The sequence below is a fragment of the Brienomyrus brachyistius genome, chromosome 17, assembly GCF_023856365.1.
Source record: "Brienomyrus brachyistius isolate T26 chromosome 17, BBRACH_0.4, whole genome shotgun sequence".
Classification (NCBI taxonomy): Eukaryota; Metazoa; Chordata; class Actinopteri; order Osteoglossiformes; family Mormyridae; genus Brienomyrus; species Brienomyrus brachyistius.
The window spans coordinates 17,370,430-17,388,614 of NC_064549.1; the positions used below are offsets into that span (position 1 = coordinate 17,370,430).

At 38.3% G+C, this 18,185-nt stretch overlaps 2 protein-coding genes across 3 annotated transcripts in view; both read left to right on the forward strand.

The window, feature by feature from the left end:
• Window positions 1-9,241, forward strand: part of c2cd3 (C2 domain containing 3 centriole elongation regulator) — a 36,451-nt gene extending 27,210 nt beyond the window's left edge. For both annotated transcript variants that reach the window (XM_048980889.1, XM_048980890.1), the window contains exons 26-33: window positions 1,024-1,088; window positions 1,170-1,375; window positions 1,492-1,622; window positions 3,528-3,671; window positions 3,757-3,941; window positions 4,380-5,073; window positions 5,208-5,316; window positions 8,895-9,241. In XM_048980889.1, coding sequence (XP_048836846.1) covers window positions 1,024-1,088; window positions 1,170-1,375; window positions 1,492-1,622; window positions 3,528-3,671; window positions 3,757-3,941; window positions 4,380-5,073; window positions 5,208-5,316; window positions 8,895-9,029 — 1,669 coding nt within the window. In that variant the 3' untranslated portion in view covers window positions 9,030-9,241. The remainder of the gene's footprint in view (window positions 1-1,023; window positions 1,089-1,169; window positions 1,376-1,491; window positions 1,623-3,527; window positions 3,672-3,756; window positions 3,942-4,379; window positions 5,074-5,207; window positions 5,317-8,894) is intronic.
• A 3,454-nt stretch (window positions 9,242-12,695) lies between these two features.
• LOC125711706 (ubiquitin-conjugating enzyme E2 G1-like) lies at window positions 12,696-17,932 on the forward strand. Its single transcript, XM_048980913.1, has 6 exons — window positions 12,696-12,896; window positions 13,956-14,058; window positions 14,278-14,375; window positions 14,480-14,658; window positions 14,970-15,091; window positions 15,739-17,932. Exons 1-5 carry the CDS (start codon window positions 12,851-12,853, stop codon window positions 15,054-15,056), a joined length of 513 nt encoding a protein of 170 aa, XP_048836870.1. The 5' UTR covers window positions 12,696-12,850; the 3' UTR covers window positions 15,057-15,091; window positions 15,739-17,932.
• Window positions 17,933-18,185: the final 253 nt, after the last annotated feature.

An 18,185-nucleotide genomic window follows, 5' to 3' on the forward strand; every position in this document is an offset into this window, starting at 1 on the left:
ACATTGTGCCTCTTATAACTACTCGCTGTTTCCTATCTGTTAACCAGTTATCAATCCAGGTCGCTACGGTACCTAAAATACCTGTCGCTTTGAGTTTAAGTAGGAGCCTCTTGTGGGGGACAACATCAAAAGCCTTTTGGAAATCTAAGTAGATGACATCATAGGCCTTCTTATCATCAACTTCCTGAGTAGCTTCCTCAAAAAACTCCAACAGATTTGTTAAACAGGATCTACCTCTCCTAAATCCATGCTGGCTATCCCGCAAAATGTTATTGGAGTCCAGGTAATCTACCATTTTCTCTTTGATTATAGCCTCCATAACTTTACCAGTTATACAAGTTAGACTGATTGGCCTATAGTTAGACAAATTACTTCTATCCCCTTTTTTGAAAATGGGCATTATGAAGGCGTGCTTCCAATCAGAAGGTACCACACCTTCAGATAAGGATTTTTGAAACAGTAAAGTTAAGGGCAAATAATATCCCTCATCTCTTTTAACACTATAGGTAAGATGCCATCAGGGCCCTGTGATTTATTTATTTTGAGCTTAGCTAGGCTTTGCAAAACATCTGCTTCAGTATATATATATATATATATATATATATATATGTATATATATATATATTAGCTATAGACGATGCTGGATAGGTAATAACTGGTAAGTTACTAAGGTTCTCAACAGTGAATACCCGTGCAAAACTATCATTGAACTCATTTACTATATCAATGTCGTTTACTATTGTAAGACCCTTACTATCCTGCAGATTAGTAATTTCAGGTTTTAGAGCTCTTTTAGAGTTAACTGATGTATTACTGCATGCCTGTGAAAATGGATGAGTTCATTTTCATCAGGAAAAATAAGTCAGATCTGGGTTGGGGGGGCTGTCAAAATACAATTTCAATACCACTGTTTTAATGTATCTGTAGTTGTATTGTGAGATTCCTGAGTACGATGCAAGTAAGTTCAGTTTGTCTCCAGATTGAGAATTTGGTTTTTCAGTTTTTTTTCTCTTCTTACTGCAGACTTCTAAAGCAAATTTTGGTGGATCCACAGCAGACCCTTGTTTTTAAAGTTTGGCACAAAGGAGGTAATTCAGCAACATCATGCTCCCTGTGGTGTGTTTCACACTGTGCTTTAGAGTCAGCTGTATCATCCTGTCTTTCTGCAGATTTGGAGAGGGTGATTGGGTTTGCTTCCGTAGACCTCTCACCTCTCCTGGCGGGCTTCCAGTCTGTGTGTGGATGGTACAACATCACAGACTTCAGTGGCCAGTGCCAGGGTCAGCTGAAGGTATCCATCTCGCCCCGGGAGAATGTTCAGGATCTGCGGGGTCAGAGGCAGTTGGCTAAAGAAGATACTCTGAAAGACTCGACTGTGAGTGTCCAGTGCAGAGCAGTGAAAGGAACGTGTTTTTGTATGTTTTAGTGGGGCATGCAAGAACTTGGTGTAGTATTGCATACTGACATGCGTGGCCTATTTTTCTGTGGCAGGCCCTCTCTGAGGTCTCTCCATTGTACTGCACCTCAGCCATTTACAAGGCCTTCCCCACACACATCAGCCGCTACCCTGAGCAAAGGATCAGTACATCCCCAGAGCAGCTAGAGGAAATATTCTCTGGAAGGTAAGAATTCTCCTACAGAAGCGCTCAATGCTAGAGGGAGCTCTGTTTTTTTAGAGCTTCTAGTGCAAACAATATTACATAATTTGCTGTCACTTGAAGTGTTACAGCTCTTGTTTCAGCTATGCCACGGTGTGGCAGTATGTGAAAAATCTATACTGTAGTATGTGAAATTAAAACGGGTATACTGCCCAGCACTACTCCATTAGGTGGTGACACATTATCGCCACCTAGCCGTATCCTGCAGCTATGCGCAGATCATTAGCTTTGTGTTCGTGGGAACAGTTTGAAGAAAGTCTCAAAAATACGTCACTCCGTTCAGGCATGCAACATGATGCACAAATGCACTTAAGTATTCATAGACTGGTTGTACGTCAGAAGATATGTTGCAAAAATATGACCGTATAAATCACCCTGCCTTTTTCAAATAAAAATTTATAAGACGCGTGTTGGGAGATATTTGTGTGTGGTTAGTAAAACACATTTGTGTCTCTTATGCATGGATCCTGCTACATGCATTTGTCAATAATATTGAGACTTATCTCTTCCCATACATATGAATCAACTAATATTGCGATACGATTCTATTCACCTCTGTTGCGATGCAATGTGATTCACTGTAATGCTAAGCATCGTTGGACATGCATGCAACTCATGCGAGACTTTGCCAAGAGACTTGCGGGGAATTGCCCATAGCAGCTCCCTGACACCCATAAATGATGACCCAGACATCTGTCATTCTGCTGTTCAGCAGTGGTAAAATTAGCTGGCAACCTTGCCTCAAATTTTTCCGCCACTTTCTAGCCCTGGTCATCAAATTTTGCCTCCCTACCCACCCATACCCCAGTCAACAATATATACAGTCAGGTCCATAAATATTGGGACATCGACACAATTCTAATCTTTGTGGCTCTATACACCACCACAATGGATTTGAAATGAAGCTGCAAACGTTCACCCTTAATTTGAGGGCATTTACATATAAATTAGGTGAATGGTGGAGGAATTACAACTGTTTGTATATGTGCCTCCCACGTTTTTTTTTTTCGTGCGGGCGAAGTTAAATCGCGTTCGATATTGGTTGAAAATCAGACAGCAGGATTTTATTTTTCAATGCAGGTTTATTGTGCAATATACAGGATGGATGCCAAAAAAAATTAACTGTTTTATATACAATATATATGCAGGACTAGTCACAATCAACAAGAACAATATTAACAAATAAAAGTATTTTTTACTCTCGTATACCTATTCTTTGTCCATAAACAAAGAAGTAATATTGGCGTACAGGTGGCAGGTTGATGGTTAAATGTAGTTAATCGCTCGCCTTTTCTTACATACTTGGACACACACACACACACACACACGTATGCACTCAGCTCACGTTTCGATACACTTCACGAAATTTCTAGCAAATGTCTTAAGCCACCTCCTCTACAATATGATTGGTTATCTCTCTGAAACAGTTGTTTTTCACTCAGCTCTCAGAATATTTTTGTGTAAGTAAAACTCCCATGAGCTCTTTGCACAGCAGTGCAACATATTCTGACAGTGGAGCTGTCATGTCAAATGTCATCCATCCATCCGAATTCCACAAGCATTCAATAAAAGGCACAGTTGGCGAACGTAGTGCCACACGGCTTAAACACTGTGAGTATCAAAACTTAACTGAATCCTGAAATTTTGTAGTATGAAATTTCGTTATACTCATATGCATGTGTACACACACACACACACACATGGCTGCTGCTGTCTCTGCCCCTACAGACCCAGGCGATAACTCAACTCCAAAACCCTTTGATAGATCTGATATATGGATTTGTAAATACTGTTGTTTTTCATCTGTAGCTGTCTGTGTTTAAATTAGTATAATCGGATTTGTGACCAGTGGCTGCTTGCTGTCTTTAGGTCCAGCTATGACAACCGCCATAAAGAGCATGTCACCAACATCCGCATGTTTCACGAAAGCCTCAGAGCAGGTGAGGGAGTCACATATGACACTGGTTCTGAAGACTGTCGTCCCTCAAGTTCTCTTCTCTTCTCAGCACTCAGGTATGTCCTACATAAAGAGAATGTAAGTTCTCCTTTTTTTCTTCATTGGTTAAATGTGACATTTTGTTTTTGTTTTGGTGTGCAGGAAAAACTTGAGTGAGCTGGATGATATGCAGAGGTACTTCAGCCACAAACTCTGCGCTCCCACTTTCCTGAGCCAGTCAGACTGCCAACCCCAAATGCAGAGGTGCAGGGACTCTGAGGGAGAACCAGACCACCTCCAACTTAAGTCAAGCCAACTCATTGGAAAGGTTAACAGCATAATAACCAGTAAGAACCTTTTGGATTATTGTAGGTTTACCAGCATGGCACCAAAATTATGTTCTTTTCATTGAAACATTTTGTTGCTCTGTAGATACATGAAAGTAAATAATTAAACTGTATGACCATATGCATTTTATGAGCCTTGAAGTATCAATTATACACATTTTTTCTTCAGCTAATGCACTGGTTGCCCTGAACTTAAATATATATTCATTTACCAGACAACTCTGGAAATGTTATGCAGTTTAAGTGCCTTTTATTCACTGTTTGTTCTTACTAAACATTAAGCCCTTTTACATTTAAGCACAATGCAGTGGTTTATTATTACGGGGTTTAATGCGCATAGAGAGTTATGTATTAGAGTTTTTCAAAGTGTCAGCTGAATTAAGATTGGGGTCATTATCTTGTTTCTGTATTTTAAGTCGCATATTTCCTTTACTCTAGATCTACATGGAAGTTGTCCACAGGGATCCCACAGCCTTCCTAGAGATCCAGTCCTAACTGAAAATCAGTTTCTTCCTGAAGCAGAATCTGAAACTACCCAGGCACTGCAGCTCTTGGATGCACCTGAGCGCATTGAAGATGAAACCTCTGCTTCCCTATCTCCTCTTCTGGAGAGTGATGGACCTGAAGATGCCCCTTTGACTGTAGAGAAAGCCCATAGTAATGGCGAGGAAGATGATCAGGACAGTGTAAGTGAAGAGGTAGAAGAAGAAGAGTATGAAGAGACTGTAATTGAACCCAGACAGCTAAATGAAATAAGCTCGCTGACGGACAAAACTAGTCCCTGGACAAGCCTTTTCTCTGATCCAGATCTCTCTTCCATGAGTAGTCTGGAACTGCCAGAGGAGCAGTCTGCAAAAGTCCTGCCACAAGCAGTGCTCAGTGTGGCCCACCAAGAGGATGCCCTAGAGTCCAGCATCCAACAGGGTGGTCATGAAGGGCACACATGCGCCAAGTCTGTGGCAGAAGAATCATCAGCCGTCAAGACCCTTCAGCTAGATCAGCCTTCAGAAAGTGAGGAAACTCATAGCAAATATATGGTGGTCAGAAGTGAAGAATTTGAGAAGACCTCAGTGTTGCACGTCCCAAAACATCTTATGCACATGACTGATGGCTGTCAACCAGAAACCCAACTGTATCCTGTCTTCATTGGGCACATACTTAATATTTAATCCAGTGTCCCATTGTCTGGGACAGCTTTAAGATTTACTGCTTGTGTGCGGTATTCATGGGTTTACCTCCATTTCTTCCTTAACATGACTTGTTTAGCCCTGAACCTGGCAAAATCCCAAATTTCTTCCTTACAGCTGAACAAATGGAGGCCTCCATGAGAGCATTATGCTTAGCCCCTGTATTTCCATCAGCTGACTCTGACACAGTAAGTACTCATTCCAAAGTATTCAGTGCGGATTAGTGCTATTCCAGTTGTAATTTCCCGTGTGTTACGAATTTTTTATATATCTCCTTACCACAGCATAACTGAAACAACAGCTGTAACTAGAAGCGCTATGGATCGCTGTGCAAAGTGTGTTGAGATGGGACCCCTGTTAACTGTGTGTACCCTTCTTTGTAACAACAATTCTCAATATATAACTGTCCAGCATTATAGTATTACTCGTATAATAGGGTTGAACGATTTGGAGAAAATATCTAATCATGATTTTTCTGACAGATATTGGAGTTACAATTTGACATGAAATATTTTTATATGTAAAGCTTCAGTTCAATATTCAATGGGTAAAAGATTTAAACATGTAACTACATGAAATGCCATCAAAATATTAACTGGTCTATATTCTAATACAAGGATGAGAACTTAAGGATATGAACTGCTTCCAACATGTATTTATTACTTTTTAAATTAGAGAACAATCAGACATAAATCAATAATCACAAAAGCTGTAACTGTTATGGTAAATTACATAATAATGATACCAAAAAAAATTTCCAGTTAAAAGAAAAACAATAGCGATCTTGCAGGTAACGCATTATATAGGATGATATAATTCCTTGGTAAGACTCCACCTAGAATATTGTGTGCGGGTCTGGTCACCATACCTTAAGGACATTACTGTCTTGGAAAAGGTGCAACTTAGGGCTACGAGAATGATTCCTGGTCTTAGAGGAATGTCTTATGAGGAGAGGTTAGCTGAGCTGAATCTGTTTAGCCTCGAGCAAAGGAGACTAAGGAGGGGCATGATCCAGGAATATAAGATTCTAACAGGTCTGGATGCTTTTCAGCCGAATGGCTACTTCAATATTAGTTTAAATACTAGAACTCGTGGCCATAAGTGGAAATTAGCGGGAGAACATTTTAAAATGAATTTGAGGAAGAACTTCTTTACTTAGCGTGTAGTTAGAGTATGGAATAGTCTTCCTGCTAGTGTAGCACAAGCTAACACCCTGGTTTCCATTAAATCAGAGCTAGATAAGATTTTAACAACTCTGAGCTGTTAGTTATGTTCTCCCCAAACAAACTTGATGGACCTCCTCTCATTTGTAAATTTCTTATGTTCTTATTTTATTTGAAAAAAATGTTTTCAGCTGAAATGGGTTGTTATTCCGTTTACACCGTTACTGTGACTTGTGGTCTGGTAAGAATGACTGTCACACAAGGAGCATGGCATGGATTTATGAAATTATTCTCACAACAGTTTTAATCCTTGAGTCAGATGTGTTGTATATTGCATGTCCTAAATCGCAGCCTTTGTGAGTTGCTGATCACGTTGTTTAAAATTGTGATTTCAATTTGGAATTGATAAATCGTTCAGCCATGATTTATAGCTATTGTTTCAGTCTGGTCTGCAATTAAGTATATATCGGTAAAGAAAAATCCGTAATATAATTGATTTTATCACAGTAATAATTATTAAAATCCTAAAATCGTTAAGCTAAATATACAGTAATAATCAGAAAAATGCCATTATCTATACATTATTAATCTAATAAAATATGTCAGTGAAACAATTCTAATTGGGCTACACAAAGTTAAAATAAAAAAAAAAACCTGTTGCTAACAAGCTGAATAATACATTAATAACATAATAAAACATGTTGGTTATACTATCAATCTAAATGTGAATGATTTTTTAGGATAGCCTAGTGAAAAACATTTGTAAATGTATTTAATTGATATAAACACTTGCTGCCATGGTAAGGTTGAACTTGTGATACTGTGATATACTGTAAAACCAGAATCTTTGGAAATACTGTGATGCTGAAAATATCGGTCAGACCCACCCAGCACTAATGGGGGTATTTGTGTTAGGTTTGTAAACTATGTATGTTTCAATGCTGAAACCATTATGGTGATGCTCTGCTCAGGGTTTTTGGGGCTGATCACTGAATGCCAGTCACTGGAATCAGAACTGGCTGAAACTGAGCTCTGGAAAAACAAGATGGCATAATTAAGTGGTTTGCTTTTACAATGGATCTCAAATTGGATAAAATAAATGTTTTCAATATGTAACAGTAGCAACTTACTACCACAAAAAAGGCCAGAATTTGGTGACATGCCTGTGCTTTTCCAAGAAAGGAATGGGTGTATGTGTCTGTATGTATGTATATACAGTGTAATATATTATTTTGCGAAATATAAGTATCTTTGCATTTTTTAAGAGAGTCTGTTCCTCTTCTTATTCATAGTTTGCAGAGCTGTACTGAACAACCACTCACTTTCCACACTCGTTCACGGAGCACATAGGTAAACTCAGGCGCTCCTATTTCTCGTACTCCTCTCAGTGAAGACGCAAATGTTTAATGAGGTTTGTGGTGTAGGACGTTTTATCAGATGATAATCTGTGAGTAACTTCTTTTGCATATATGCTGCAAATTGCAAATCTTCCATCTTTAATGGATAAAACTGCAAGTGTCCGAAACTTCATTCACATATTTTAAGCAATCAATGCACATATTGTACATCATCCACAAAATCATATAATATACATATTTAAGATCTGTCAAATTAAAGGCTGCCGATCAAGCAATTAAGAATGAAAATCAACTGATTTAAATCAGCTGATTAAATGGAGCATCTCTAGTCTATGGACAATCATGTCATTTTATCAGCAACATGGGCCCAATCGTCAGACATGGTGGTAGTAGTGTCATAGTTTGCCCATTTTATTTATTATACTTGTACTAATCAGTAGATTCTGATCAGTCTTACTCACAATGTAGAGTCACTTTCCCACTGAAGTTCAAGAATCTAGTTCCTGATTCATCTTAACCAGGAACTTTTGTACTTCCTAGCCATATTTGCACAACGGACCCTATAATCTTTATGCTAAATAAGTATTGGCTCGAAACAGGACCTGGCATTTTATTTGTCTTATTTTTACTGCCTGCAATATGATTATATTTTATTATTAAATCTGGGCAGCAGATTGCTCTTTTGTTTGCCATAGAATAAAAAAGAAATTAATGCTGTTCCACTAGTAAATGCTGGGAAGTTTCACTGCCGGCACTGATGATATTAGACAGAAGTATATAATTTTTCAATCGAATATTCCAATGCAGAAATCTAAAGATGGAAGCAAAAAAGGTATTCATTAATGCATTTAATTTAACTCGGACATAAAAATAATTTCATCTGCTCAATTTTTGCGCCACTACTTCAGATTTTGTAGCACTTCTGCGTAATTTCCAACTTAATGCTGGTGGTTGTGGTCAATCAGTAGTTTGCGATAAAATGAAAATGACCTTGTCTGGAGTAGGAACTGAAAAAAAGGTTTCAGAACTGCCTCTTTTTTAACAATCCATTTTTTTTTCCTGTGAGGTTGTCGTCAAAAGAGCTCAACAAACCGATCATCTGAAATTTCAATGTACTGTTTTCTGTGAAAAGAGGGCTATTTAATGTTCTGGGGGAGGTCTGTAAAAGTAATGTGCATTAGACCTTCATTTCAGTGGTTGAAGCGACAGTCTCTCAATTCTGTCAAAAACCAATGTTTGTTTCAGGCAGAAACGAGAGCTCGACCAGGAATATCCTCCCGAAGGGCTCCACGACCAAGACCCAGTATATCATCTTTGAAGAAAGAGGAAACGAAAAGAATTGCAAAGATTTTTGCTTCTAAGTTTTCTGACTTGAAATGACTTTAGTTCATTTTCCACAACAGAAAATATATTTAGTGACTGAAACCCTCCCTGCCACCTCTGTACAGTTTGGCTGGTACATCTAAGCATCCAAGTATGGTGTGTAAATATGTATGGGCTGAACTTAGTGTAAAGATTGTGGATATCTAGATTTTTATTTTGAAGTTGTACATTTTTATAAATAAATAAATTTGTGTGTGATTTATTTTTCACCAATGGATTGAATTTGTTTATTATAACTGCTACCGATGCAATGTAGCACTGTTGTGTGTTATAGAAATATCCAATGTTATGCTAACTTTTTATTTATAACTTTTTTCTCTGTTACAGGAAGCCTCTAACACTTCTACTTATGCAAATAATATTATTCCTGTAGCTCTAAAGTACCAGTAGGTTGTATTTTGATTTTGGCCTGTTGTTAGAATTCAACTCCCGGTTTGTTCTGGTTTGGGAGTATTTTAAATTTAGAAGCAACTGTTTAATTGTATCTATAATAGGTATTTTTGAAGCAATTCTTATCAAATTTTATCAAATTGTTGGCCCCAAAGCAGTTTGATTCCATTACGATTATTGAGGGAACGATTCAGTGTACCAAAAATCTTTCATTTCTATTCCGATTTTTATTTGATTAATTGATACTCCACAAGGTGAGATCTTGCATGGAGCCCCAGTCTGAGGGAGATTGACAGTCATCTTCAGTTTCTTCCATTTTCTGTTGTGCCAACAGTTGTTGCCTTCTCACCAAGCTGTTTGCCTGTTGTCCTGTAGCCCATCCCAACCTTGGTCTACAGTTTTGTCCCTGGTGTCTTTAGACAGCTCTTTGGTGTTGCCCATAGTGGAGATGTTGGAGTCTGAGTGTGTGGTGTCTTTTATACGGGTAATGAGTTCAAACAGGTGCAATTAATACAGGTAATGAGTGGAGGATAGGAGGGCTTCTTAAAGACGAACTAGCAGGTCTGTGAGAGCCAGAATTCTTACTGGTTGGTAGGTGATCATATACTTATTTCATGCAATAAAATGCAAATCAATTATTTTAAAGTCATACAATGTGATTTTCTGGATTTTTTTTTTATTTTGTCTCTGACAGTTGAGGTATACCAACGATGAAAATTTCAGATCTCTCGATTCTTTGTATGTGGGAAAACTTGAAAAATCGTCAGTGTATCAAATACTTAATTTCCCCATTGTATAAATCCTTCAAGGCATCTTTCAGCAATCCAAAAGAGTATTTCAGTTGTTATGATAGTTTAAAAAGCCATTGTGGCCTTCTAATGGAGTATTACTTTGTCACATGCTACATCAAGAGATTAAAGCTTTCGCAAACTGACTTTTTATAATTTTAATTGACTGTTCCTCTGTACTGATTTGTAACAAAGACATGCATTACATTGTTGATCATTTTGAATAGTTTCACATTTTAATCACCCTTTTCTCCAGATCCCAGCATCCCCTTTGAGAACTTACAGAGCTCTTCATATTCAGTGGTACCAGTTAATTCATCCTGAAGTATAACCTCATATTCAATGATAAGCAAATAAGTATGCTAATGTTCAAGTGTGAGATTACATAGTTCTTGACCTCCACATGTAGAAAAAGCATCAGACTGCCATGTACTGGAGAACCACTTCAACTACCACTGTGTATCACCCATCTAAGTGATGTGATGACAGTCATTCTGTGCCAGTGCGCAGTTCTGTCTTATTTGCTGGACAGTTATTTTGAACTTTTGTGCTCCCATGCCAGCACAATGGGAGAAAAATCTGCAGGCTGGGGACGGCCAGACACAATGCTCAAAGCTCTTTACATTTCATTGTATTACACACCTACAATTTACAGACTGGTATGTTACATGTTTGTGGTAGCAGATAATTTGCCCTCTCACTTAATTGTCGATATTTGATCAACTTCATTTATGTAGCGTTTTTCTACTCCTGCATGTACTCAAAGCACTTTAGATTTTTATGCCTCACATACCCATCACATTCATACACCGGTGGCGGATGCTGCCATGCAAGGCCGGAGTAATCCCATGCACACTGGGAGTAATTTATGAATCAGTGTTTTGCTCAAGGACACTTTCATGGGGTCAGGAGGAACCAGGGCTTGAACCTGCAACCCTCCGGTTGCCAAACAATAGCACTACCTCCTGCGCCACCATCTTCCCACAATATGTGTATGCCTGTTTACACCAGAGAAAGAACTTTCTGTAGCCCATGGCAGCTTCATGCTATCTGACCTCAATCACTACCTGTGTATCCACTGCAGAGGTAAACAGGCAAGATAAACTTCACTGTGAAATACAAGTGCTGGCAAGCATGGTGCCACAACCAGTGCCATTTATTTTCTGGGCCTGAAAGTGCATTATAAAGTCACAAACGATATAAAGCACATGTATCATTCCCTACTATGTGGTGAGCGTACTGGCACAGAATGACATCATTTAGATGGGTGATACACAGTGGTAGTCGAAGTGGTTCTCCATTGGTTCTGTGAAGCATTTTAGGTGGCTTGAAAAGGAATGAATATATATATATATATATATATATATATATATATATATATATATATATATATTCCTTTTCAAAATTCCTTTTCAATTTTGGGTTGAAAAATTTTGGGTTGTGTGTGTGTGTATACACACACACTCTACAGGCCAGAGGTTTGGGCTCACTCAAATATATTTTTCAAATATTAACGTTACACTGCATTTTCACACTTTTGTTGCAAGAAAAAATTTGAAATACTTAAATGTAACTGTTTGGTTTTGAAGTGTAATGTGACAATATACATTGTAAGTGCAATTTAATGAATGTGAATACCCAAGTATGACTCATTAAAATAACCACCCCTTGCCTTTATCACAGTAGCACAGATTTATGTCATCCATTCCAGCAATTTTTAGAAATAATTTATGTCCAGTCCCTCCCAGCTCCTTGCCAAGCATGCAGACAGTTCCGTCTTATTTGCTGGAGAATCATTTTGAACTTTTTGGTCCAGATCATCCCATGCCAGCTCAATGGGAGAAAGATCTGCAGGCTGGGGACGGCAAGAAACAATGCTCAAAACTTTTTGCATTTCTTTGGGTTGGTTATAATATTGGCACTATTTTGTAGAATGCTTGGGATCATTATCATGTTGAAGAATTTTTTTGTCCAATGATATGTAAACCAGTAGGAATTGTGTGATGCTGACAATTTGATTGATAATTTCTTTCTAATTTGGACTACGCCTCCAGAACACCCCAATTCCATCATCAATCCACCTCCATGTTTCACTGCAACACAATGACATAGGCCCACACCTACCTCAATGTAGAATTTGAGTAATTTAACATTTTAATCAGCAGCTGCCATTGGTAAGTATGCATATGTACCCAGCAGTGAACCCCATCCTCATCCATTATGCTCCCTTTGATAACCGGCATAATCAATAATTACTTCTTGATAGGCTTAATCGGGCAGTGGGGGGTTACACATCATTGGCCGGAAGGCTAACATTGCAAACCATAAGAGCTGCATAATCATGAACAGTGACAGACTGTATACGTCTACACTACTGCTCTAGATAGAAGGTAATACTGCATATCAAGGCAGTTTATACAAATCAGTTGCCCGACGACTCGACCAGCAATGCGCAATTTTGATGCCCTCGAAAGTAGAGTTGCGTTTGGTCGCTCTGCGCATGCGCGAGTAGCAGTACAGTAGAGTAAAACTGAGGAAAAGACGGACCTAGGCTCTTGCTATTTTATTTATTTATCTGTCGTGTCTTTGCCAGCTACTAGAGTACATTTGCCATTTCGGTGTTATAAAAGTGCAAAAACCATGACGGAGTTACAGTCAGCCTTACTACTCAGACGACAGCTAGCAGGTAAATTTAAAAAATAGGTGCTAACTAGCTAGCACCTAACAAAACGCATTTGTTTACTATTGTAGACGGCTACATTAGTTAGGTGAACTAGTTTTGTGTGCATTGGTAGCTAATCAGCTGGAGCAAACCGCAGTGGATTGGGGCTCGTTATGTTGCTTTACATTAGAAAGTAGCCGTGTGTTTGGAAAAAATGTTTTCCAACAATGTAGCTAGTTAGCTTACGTAAATAGTTTACGTTGGAGTTCTTTACTAAAACTGACTCAATACTCGGCTAGCTAACAGCCCTAAAGCAGCTTTCTTTCCTTCCGTCGTCGGTGCATTTAGCAGTAGGTTTATTTGTGCGTGGCTGTTGTACGAGCTGAGTAACTGTTGCGTGTTGACATGATGTGAACTGAATTGTTAAGACGTGTAGCTGGGGCTAGTTAACACATTAGCCGCGAGCTAGGCAGCTTTATGGCTTCTGGTTTCGGTGTCGGCACTTAGCCACTTCGGGGTAGCTCTTGCCCCCTCTTTGTTTTTTCCTTTTGTCTGCAAACCAGCTAAAGCTGCATTACAGAGCAGATCCCTTGACATGGTTTAAACACTGATAGGCTCAGAAAATAAGCCCCCACGTCTATTATACATGTCGGCTTATCAGTGTGATATTGAAAGAGGACGGCAGGTCCAGAAAGCTGTTTTGTGCACATCCTGTGTATGTTCTGCTCCCTGGTTCACTCGATCATTCAATTCAATAGAATTGAAGGCCTGGTTTAACTGCGCATGTCTAAATTTATGGATAGCCTTCGTTTTACCTACTTATTTGTTAACATTTAATGATGTTTTGATAAGCATTCCCGATAAGTGTCTGGGGGGCAGATTTCCAGTCTGATGATCTCCGTATTGGTTTCAAGAGATGCTCTACCTCGTATTTTTCAGCAATTGCTAAAAGTTAGTCATTCATCTGAGAATTCTGTTTTTTCTTTGTTTTCTCTCTGGAAATCCTTATGTTAGCTGTTTTAGTTTGTGATAAATTAATCACTCACAGTGTGCAATTTTAATGTGCTTTCGTGTTGATTCCAGAGTTGAATAAAAATCCAGTGGAAGGTTTCTCTGCAGGATTAATAGATGACAACGATCTCTATCAGTGGGAAGTTCTAATCATTGGCCCGCCAGACACACTTTAGTAAGTATGAGTATTTGTCCATAGGGAAAGGTACTTATTTCCCTCATTTTTAGTTTGAAATCAGGTATATGTGGGATTTGTTGGTCACAAGTGGAATACAGAAGTGATAGAATGAGATTAAGAATGAAATGTCTTGTTTCTAAAAAAGGTAACAGTACAGTGTTTTACCTGTGGTATGAATTTGTTCTACATTGAATATTTTTCCCTTTCTGCTCACAGCGAAGGTGGTGTGTTTAAAGCTCATCTCACATTTCCAAAAGATTATCCACTTCGTCCACCCAAAATGAAATTTGTCACTGATATTTGGCATCCTAATGGTGAGTGCACTAACTTAGCTTTTGGTCTGATTTTATTTATTTTTTTCTTCCTCCTCGCATTCAGTTGCAAACCTAATTATTTTTTATCTGTGTCCCATTTCCAGTGGACAAGAATGGTGATGTGTGTATTTCTATTTTGCACGAGCCTGGGGAGGACAAGTACGGGTACGAGAAGCCGGAGGAGCGCTGGCTTCCCATCCACACTGTAGAGACCATCATGATCAGCGTGATCTCCATGCTGGCGGATCCTAACGGTGACTCCCCTGCTAATGTAGATGCAGCAGTAAGTACCTTTCATCCACTTTGCTTCGCTATGTCTTCATCAATCTAGTAAATAGTTCAGTGTTAGAAACTCAGTTTAAAATATTTTTCCCCATGTTCCATTTTCACCCTTCGCTACCACATAAATGTTTGCTTACTTATTTACCTTATGTAAATTGTTCTTTGGCATTATCCTAAATATGAGGTATATATATTGAATATAAATTCAAAACTCCTAGTGCCAGAGGGAATTTCTTCTTTTAATAAACACCATTATCTTCTAGTTTGAATTTTTCTTAAATTTTGATGAACTCTGCATTTCAACCCTGGCAGAAAGAGTGGAGGGAAGACAGACACGGCGAATTCAAAAGGAAAGTTGCTCGTTGTGTAAGAAAAAGTCAAGAGACTGCTTTCGACTGACGTTTGTTCAACACCTAGTAGCTTCAGTTTTCAGGGTAAGAGCTATAAACCTTAATTGTTATATTACTTTCCATTAGCATTAATTTTTTATTATGAATGGTGAATATTAGTTAGTATTTAGCCAGTAATGTAGTGAGGTTTTCTGTTTTATTCGTTTTTTTGTTGCAAAAATATTCCAGTGGTACATGATCTAATTCACTGTATGTCAAAAAGTTCACTGTTTGGTTGACATCAATGCCTACACAAGTAAACAATGTACAGCAGTATTGCCTTGGTGACAGTCTGGCAGCCCAGATTAGGAAGGATACAGCTCTGTATGTACGGTAGTCATTACTTTATTGTTCACTCACTTTGGATTGAAAAAATTGAAGTTAATGTACCTTGTTCCTACAAAAACCAGCAACCCTGGTTTTATAAGACTAAATAATGTAATATATCACCATGTAATGAAATGTAACTTTGTTAAACAATTAATTTAGTTGCATGTACCATTCGTTACTTAACCACCCCACCTCCATTCACAACAAGTTAAAGCTTTCCCTATGTTGTTTGCCTGAATTTTGGATTGCTACTTTTGACAGACTTTAAAGCAATATTTAATGTGTATTTATCTACTAAGATGCAATAGTTTGCTTTATTTGTAGTATACCTAGTGGAGAGTAATTTTTTTTTTTTTCCCCAGGTCTCCGATTGACAAGCAGCGTGGCACTACCTTGATGGACTCTCCCCACTTATTGCCAGATTTGCCCTAGTGAGCTATGGCTGACCCAGGCTGGCAAAACAGGCTGTGATAGAACACATTGCCACAATGACATGAACTCTGACTGAAACGCACAACAAGTGCCAACTTAAAAGCAAGTGGAAAAAAAGACAGTTTCTGAAGTCCAGTGATTTACTTCAATTTTCAGGAAGAATGGGAAACACCTGTACATAGCACTGATATAAAATGTTATATACGAACTGTTCATATTCACACAGGAACATCTAGTACCAAATAAACAGCACTTCTGTAGTCATCACATGGGCGTTGCACACTTCGGTGGATTTTGGTGCCCTTTCCCTCACCCTCCATAATCCAGTTGCATCAGTGTGATTTTTATGTGTTGTTTTGAACATAAGCCTTGTAATAGGATTATAACAGAAAAATTGGTTATGGCTCTCATTAGCGACTAATAATATGCCAGACTGATTGGCTCTGAAATTATGATCTCAGTCATCCTGATTTTTGCATGTGTACCCTTTTCTTATTATCATAAATGTTGGAAATGAAATGATTGGTAACCCACTTTGAAGCATTTTTGCGTGTAATCCTCTGCTGCTGGCTTCCTTAAACCATTGGAAAAAGAGGGAACGTGATGATTCCTTGGCTGTGCTTAGCTGCACCTGATTGGATTGGTGGCTTCAACATGGCGTGCTGTCAGGTCCGGGTGCTTCAGATGGCCTGCTCATGTCGTGTTGCATGCTCCTCTTGTCATTTCCTTTTCTTTAGATTTATTTTTACTAATGTGCCCTCCCCCCAAAAGTGCCTCTCTTTGCTTGGTAAATGCATTGTAATTAACATAACTTCAGGGTAAATAAATCAACAGTGTCCGTTACTAGGCACACTGTCCCATAACTTTTTCTACGATTTGTGCTCCAATTAGAATGAGCTGGTATATTAAAATGGCCATTTGGTGTAGCAATAATACAAACACACACATAAATTTCCTAAGCAAATGGTGCACTTTCCCCTGTATCTGTGCCATAAAACTGGATTTGGGATACCTGATATATAGTGTTGTTTTCACTGGTGCCCATTTGGGCTTCATGAACCATGTGTTTCCTCTTTGATTCGCTTTCACATTTCTGGGTTAAATTACCACAGCAATGTAAGTATGTATTGATGTTCAGAAGTATTTGCAGTTTTTTTTCCTTTTGGATGGACTGCTACAGGTTTCATGCATAATGTGCAAAACAAAAGTGATGTATATTTTTGATGCTATGGAAATTGGCCCCCTCTGTGTAGTAAGTTCTTCCAAAATATAATTTCTGTAAATTCAATCATTTTTGTTAACTTGTGTTATCATCACAACCATGATAAATAGGATGGATGGATGGATGGATGGATGGGTTTTTTTATGATACAGCAAAAGCTACTGCTATGAGAATGTTGTAATTTGACTTGGATGAAATCCATTACTAAACTTTGCATGCCTTTATTGATCGGACGGATGAATTGATGTTCTGTGACATGAGTGGATTCATTTTTTCCAGCAGTGAAATGTTTTTGTGGAATAGGACATTGTTTACATATGATGTTAGATATTCAGTGAAAGATTGACCAAGATGCATTTAAAGGTAAATTTTTTATTTCAAGATTTTTTTTGCCATAATTGTGATGTCTTAAAGGGATAGTCCACCCTTTGTAATTTGACAGATGGGTATAGGTTCATATTTAGCTTTGGTGCAGCAGAATATTTGCAGATGTATTTATTCTAGTTTTGGATGCTGTTTCATATAATGTATTTTTTCGTAACATCTGTAGCAGAAATTTTAGACCATTAACCACAACACTGTTTCCAGAATGATCAGTCAACGTTATGAAATACGGACTATATAAATGACATCATTAGATTCTACTGTCATGGGGTGCATAAAAATAAGTAGCAGTTAATCACAAGCCATTTCATTCTGCTTTTGTTCAGCAGGGGGCAGTGCTGTCCTCCCTTTTCCAGGTATAACAAAAGCATGTGGGACATTTATTCTCAGAAGACCAGTCCTCTTGGCACAGAACATCATGGCTATTGTCTTCTGCTCTTCTGTTATTCGTATAGGAAAATATTACCAATGATCTTAAGTTTGTGAGTCAGCCTGTACAATAAAGGTATTCACCTGTACGTATCGCCCAGCAGCAAAATGCTGCATGTGAACTAAATGATCTAAATGTTTACTAATGTTTATGGGGTTGCTATAGAATATCAACTACTGTGCTGTGTTTTCCAGCCTTTAATTATAATTGTATGTGTCTTTGAAAAGGCACTGTATGATAAGTTGGTTGATAACATGACATGTTTCTCAGAACAAAATGTAGAATTGAGTATTATCAAATGCATTACGGGTATGGATGTGTTTTAGAATGAAACAAAAACT

What these genes read in the sequence shown, in the direction of transcription:
- LOC125711706 (XM_048980913.1), top strand. Translation starts at nt 12,851, where the DNA reads ATGACGGAGTTACAGTCAGCCTTACTACTCAGACGACAGCTAGCAG. An exon ending in GGCCCGCCAGACACACTTTA is followed by an intron (nt 14,059 to 14,277) that starts GTAAGTATGAGT and finishes TTCTGCTCACAG; the next exon opens with CGAAGGTGGTGTGTTTAAAG. An exon ending in TGATATTTGGCATCCTAATG is followed by an intron (nt 14,376 to 14,479) that starts GTGAGTGCACTA and finishes TCCCATTTCCAG; the next exon opens with TGGACAAGAATGGTGATGTG.